This window comes from Marmota flaviventris, chromosome 14 (assembly GCF_047511675.1).
Source record: "Marmota flaviventris isolate mMarFla1 chromosome 14, mMarFla1.hap1, whole genome shotgun sequence".
Classification (NCBI taxonomy): domain Eukaryota; kingdom Metazoa; phylum Chordata; class Mammalia; order Rodentia; family Sciuridae; genus Marmota; species Marmota flaviventris.
The window spans coordinates 35886311-35891648 of record NC_092511.1 but is presented as its reverse complement, the minus strand read 5'-3'; the positions used below and the strand labels follow the sequence as shown (position 1 = coordinate 35891648).

The window sequence follows — 5338 nt, the reverse complement described above, 5'->3', positions numbered from 1 at the left end:
GCCCGCTTAGAATAATATTATTAAAAAAGCTGCGAGCGAGCTAGACGGGAGGGAGAGCGAGCGAGAAGCGAACTAGGGAGCGGCGGGCGGGCGCAGAGCATGCGGAGCGGCGCCCCAGGCGGCCCCCGGACTTGGGCGAAGGCGCGGGCTGGGCACGCAGGCGGCGGGGGCGCGGAGCTGCGCGGGACCCGCGGCCGGCACGAGGACGTGCTGCAGTGACTCAGGACTCGCCGGGAGCCAGCGCCGGACCAGGGGGCCCGCCCCTCCCTCCTCTCGGCCCGGACGGCTGGCGGGGAGGCGCCCATGCGGGACTGCGCGGCGCGGTGAGGGCGCGCGCGGGCGGGCGGGGGCGCAGCCGGCACCATGTCCATGCTGCCCACCTTTGGCTTCACGCAGGAGCAAGTGGCGTGCGTGTGCGAGGTGCTGCAGCAGGGCGGCAACATTGAGCGGCTGGGCCGCTTCCTGTGGTCGCTGCCCGCCTGCGAGCACCTCCACAAGAATGAAAGCGTGCTCAAGGCCAAGGCCGTGGTGGCCTTCCACCGCGGCAACTTCCGCGAGCTCTACAAGATCCTGGAGAGCCACCAGTTCTCGCCACACAACCACGCCAAGCTACAGCAGCTATGGCTCAAGGCCCACTACATCGAGGCGGAGAAGCTGCGTGGCCGGCCCTTGGGCGCTGTGGGCAAATATCGCGTGCGACGCAAGTTCCCGCTGCCGCGCTCCATCTGGGACGGCGAGGAGACCAGCTACTGCTTCAAGGAAAAGAGTCGCAGCGTGTTGCGAGAGTGGTACGCTCACAACCCCTACCCGTCACCCCGGGAGAAGCGCGAGCTGGCGGAGGCCACAGGCCTCACCACCACGCAGGTCAGCAACTGGTTCAAGAACCGGCGGCAGCGCGACCGGGCCGCCGAGGCCAAGGAAAGGTACGAGTAAGTAGAGCTTCGGCGCCGGCTTTCCCGGGCCCGAGGGAGTGGGTCGCAGGGGCGTCTGCCCAACCCCAAGCGAGGCCTAAACTGGACCCTTCAGTCCCAGCAACGGCCAGCTGCAGACTAGCATGACCTAGAGGGCGCACAGGTCTTTTCGGAGACCCGGCGGGCAGGGATTTGTCTAAAGCGGGCAAAGCCCAATGCGGGAAGTTGTCAACTAACTCCCTGGTCGTTTATGGACAAAAGTGGAGAAGCAGCGAGCTTCAAGGAGAGGGCAGAACTGTGGGCCTGAACCCGCACAAAGTAGGCTCAGCAGGCAGGCCCTGGTCTTACCTGGAAAGGCCAAGGACTCTGTGTGGGCCCAGGTAGAAGCGGGAGGCGATTCCTGACTGGTTCTGTGCTTCCCTGCACTTCCCCTCAGCCTTACTCACCTCCAAACCTAAGTGTGACTAGGGGTCAGGACTGGGATTTCCGTAGTATGGACTGAAGGAAGAAGCGCCTGGGCAAGAATTTTCCTTGTCTGAATGTGGGAGTTGAGAGCCAGTCTCTTATGCTGCATGCAGAGGACTGAGGTGAGGCTCCAGAGAGCAAGTACCAGCTCTAAGAGAGAAGAGGAGAAACGCATGACCCCTTTGCTGCTTAACTGGACCCAGCAGCCCTTCCCTGGACTGCCAGGCCCTTGACCCTTTTCCTCAGATTCTACTACCCTCTTTAGGGGGTAGGTCGGTATGTCGCGAGTGAGCTAAGAGCCTCACAAGGCCTGAGAGTTGTATGTTGTCAGGGAAACCAGGACTTTCTGAAATAGTCTAGGGGTTGACCAGCAGGCCCTTGTTACTGCCTGCTTTGTAGCCCCTCAGAACTCCAAATCTGGAGAGGGGGTGGGAGAGAAAGTAATTATGGGAACAGAATCCAACCTGAAAGTAACAAATAGGACACCTGAGGTTGGTGGTATGGGGTGTGTTTAGCCCAGAGTTTGAATGATCAGGGTCAGAATTGGAGTGCTGAAGAGTAGAAATGGAGGGAACGCTGCAGGCTGAACTTTGGTATCTGGATATCTGAACTTTGGTATCTTGAGGTTGGGGTATCCACAGTGGTCAGGTTCCCCACAGCCTGTCTGTGGATTCCTCTCCCAAGATATCAGGAACAGAAGCCCCCAGCGAAAAAGAGACTCTACCCAGTATTTCAAATATCCAAGTCTGAGCAGGGACTGTCAGCAGAGGCAGGGCAAGAGGTGAGTTCTCTTTGCTGGGTCCCCCTACATCCAGACTGGCCTAAGTCCAGACTCCTTAAGAACTGCCTTCCCTGGCCCAAGCCCCTGGTGAGAGCTGGAGTTTTGGGTTATGATAGAAAAGTCTAGGTCAAGACTACCAAGTCCTCCCTTCTGTTTTCTCCCAGGGGCTACCCTCCATGCCCCAGCTTCCAGTTCCCTGGCCAAAGTTTCCACTATGCCCACCAGGGAAAGGGAACCCTCTGTTCTTGGAGCCTTGATCCTAGGCTTAGCAAGGGCAGCCCTCACAGGATGTGCCCAGGTTGGAGAAATAGGACCCTCGGGGTCAGGACCCTGTGCCCAAAAGTTTCTCTCATGCAGAGAAAAGCAGAGAGAAATGAAAGCCTATGAGATACTCACTTTCAAATTGGTCACCCAGCCTGGGATCTAGGGTACCTCATCCTCCTGGCCCCACTTCTATTTAGTAAACCTACCTGGAGATTCCTAGAGCAATCTGAAAATCGAGGTATCGTTGTTTTGTTTTGTTTTGTTTTTCCTGCCCACCCTCCAACTCCAGGGTCGCCTTCTCTTGGAAGAAGGGAGGGGGGCAGATAGAGTAGGAAAGATAGTCATGAGATTGAGCGCATGGGAGGCGGGGGAAAGAGAGAGGGAGATGATATAGGAGAGAGGGACAAGCGAAATCGGGTGTTGAAAGATTGTGAAAACTGGCATAAATGAAAAGCCAAGGCCAGGCGGAGAAAACCATAGAAACCGAAAACACCCGCAAGCAGGGCGCCGGCGCTCTGTCTCCGCAGACCGGTGGCAAACTGGCTCAGGGTAAGACTGCGCTAAAAGGCCTCATTTCCCCGCTGACCCGGCTGCTTTGCTCCTGCACTTGCAGGGAGAACAGCGAGAACTCCAATTCCAACAGCCACAACCCACTGGCTTCTTCTCTTAATGGAAGCGGCAAGTCGGTGCTAGGCAGCTCCGAAGACGAGAAGACGCCGTCGGGGACGCCAGACCACTCGTCGTCCAGCCCCGCGCTGCTACTCAGTCCGCCGCCACCACCCGGGCTGCCGTCCCTGCACAGCCTGGGCCACCCTCCCGGACCCAGCGCAGTGCCGGTGCCTGTGCCGGGCGCAGGCGGGGCGGACCCACTGCAGCATCATCACGGCCTCCAGGACTCCATCCTCAACCCCATGTCGGCCAACCTCGTGGACCTGGGCTCCTAGAGCTCTGCTGCCTCTTCGCGTTTGCCTTCCAGGCTTGGCGCTGGGACCCGAGAGAAGGCGGTGCCCGGAGGGCCCCAGCGCCGGCGGCCCCTCCAGGTACTGAAAGACCCGCGCGCAAGGCCGGCAGAACCGCCGGCAGGGACAAAGCGGATGGCACTCTGGGTCCTTATTTGGAATTTATTTTCAACAAGCCGCTTTTGAGATCCTTTGGAGGCCGGGGACCAGGTCTTGAACCAGGGAAGGGAATAAATTATATACACCATTCTCATTCTTTCTCTCCGTCTTTTCTTTCTTCTCTCCTCTTGCCTGCACCCCTTTCCTCCTCTTCCTTTCCTTTTCTTTTCTCCTTTCTCCGTTTTCTGTCCTTTCGCCTCTCCTCTCTCTCCTCTTCTTGCTTTTCCTTGTTTTCTTCTAGATTTCTAGCTCTTTTTTCTTTGTCTCTCCTGATGGTGTCTTGCACTCTGCCTTGGCCCTCTGGGTCTGTACCCTCTCTCTCCTCCGGTCTGGCCATTGATTTCCCTCTCCGCACTTTCCGGGAGTGGGGAGGAGGAAAAGGCCCTTAAAGTCTTGGATCCTAGGTCATCTCCAAAGGCTTTCCGGAGAGGAAACCCAGCTGCAGGTGTCAGCTTTTCGCCTAGTAACTTAAGTGAAAGGCATCCCAGAAGCTCTTTTATTCTCCCCTTGATCTCGCTGTCGCTCCCGCTGTCACTCTTGCTGTCTCCTGCTCTCTCTGCGAGGCTCCTCCACGATGCTGTCTCCTCTTTCCCCGGACTGTGGCCGCAGCACTCCCGGCAGAGCGTGCCTCCCAAGCCGCGGTCTTGCCGTTTCCCTGTTACGCCCTCCTGTGAATGTTCTTCGGAATATATTTCTGCTTTTATTTTATAATAAAATTAGAAATCAAATATATATGAATATATGCCATGAAGCCCGAGGGCCAGGAGTGCAACAGTGTCTGATTTCCCCACAGGGATACTCCGGTGAGTCCCAGAAACCCGTGAGTCCCTGAAACCCGGAGGCACCCTCCCAGACAAAGTGTATCACTTGCTAGGTGAAGGGCCTGAAAACTTGAAAGTTCTTCTCCCAAAGCCCTCGATCCCTTTTTTTTTGTTGTTGTTCCAGAAAATTCCCTGCAGAAGTGGGCAGGGTGCGGGCTCCTTCTCCCCATACCACTGCGCAGAGCACACCCCCCCCCCTCTTTTTCCACCTGGGAAGGGGAGGTAGGATGTGCCCGCCGGGTACGTGCATTTAGAAATGCGGAGGCTGGGGAACCAATCAGACCGCGGAAGTATCCTGTCTAGCTGACACCTTGGAGTAGTCTCAGCCCCTGGAGCTAGGAACAATACTCGGGGAGATATGCCAGCCCCCTGCCCCCTCCCGCCTGGCGGCGGGGTGGGGGGCGGCTGCCGAGACCTAGGCTCCAGGTACGCGTGTAGCCTGTAGGACAGCGCGGCAGAGCGAAGGTCTCTGAGCTCACGTACACGCACCCACCCAATGCTTCAGTCGGTTTGCTCTGGAGGTGAACAGGGGAGAAAGTCAGAGGCGACCGAGCGGCTGGGCCTGCAGGGCGCGTGTTGTAAATGAAGAGTAAGTGGGCACCTGGGTTCGGAAGGTCAGGCCAAGGGGACGCCGTGCGTCACAGGTGCTTCTGTGGCTGTGAATTAATCTTCAGCGCTGACTCTCCTCTGTGGTTCTAGCCCCCTTTAACTGGCTGGGCCAAGCCGGTCCCGGCAGATTCGCAGCAGGAAGAACTCTGCGAGAAGGAAGTTGGGGCTTTTGGGTGTTGGTTTTCAGTGGTTATGGGTACTGAAAACCCTTCTCCAAAACCAGGACACCCTAGTCCCTGAACTGGAAGGGATGGAGGGGAAGAGGCATTTATTGAGCTGAGATCCCAGAGCACATGGACCTCTTAGGACTACCTTTCTGGCAAAATCAGCGCTTTGGGGTAAAATCAGGGCAAAATCAGAAGACCTTTT

At 57.4% G+C, this 5338-nt stretch overlaps 1 protein-coding gene across 1 annotated transcript; it reads left to right on the top strand.

Annotated features, from left to right (window-relative positions):
- The first annotated feature begins 363 nt into the window (after nt 1-363).
- Nucleotides 364-3365, top strand: Six2 (SIX homeobox 2). Its single transcript, XM_027934606.2, has 2 exons — nt 364-923; nt 3035-3365. The coding sequence occupies exons 1-2, from the start codon at nt 364-366 to the stop codon at nt 3363-3365; spliced, it is 891 nt and encodes a 296-aa protein (XP_027790407.2).
- Nucleotides 3366-5338: the final 1973 nt, after the last annotated feature.

What these genes read in the sequence shown, in the direction of transcription:
- Six2 (XM_027934606.2), top strand. Translation starts at nt 364, where the DNA reads ATGTCCATGCTGCCCACCTTTGGCTTCACGCAGGAGCAAGTGGCGTGC. An exon ending in GCCGCCGAGGCCAAGGAAAG is followed by an intron (nt 924 to 3,034) that starts GTACGAGTAAGT and finishes CTGCACTTGCAG; the next exon opens with GGAGAACAGCGAGAACTCCA.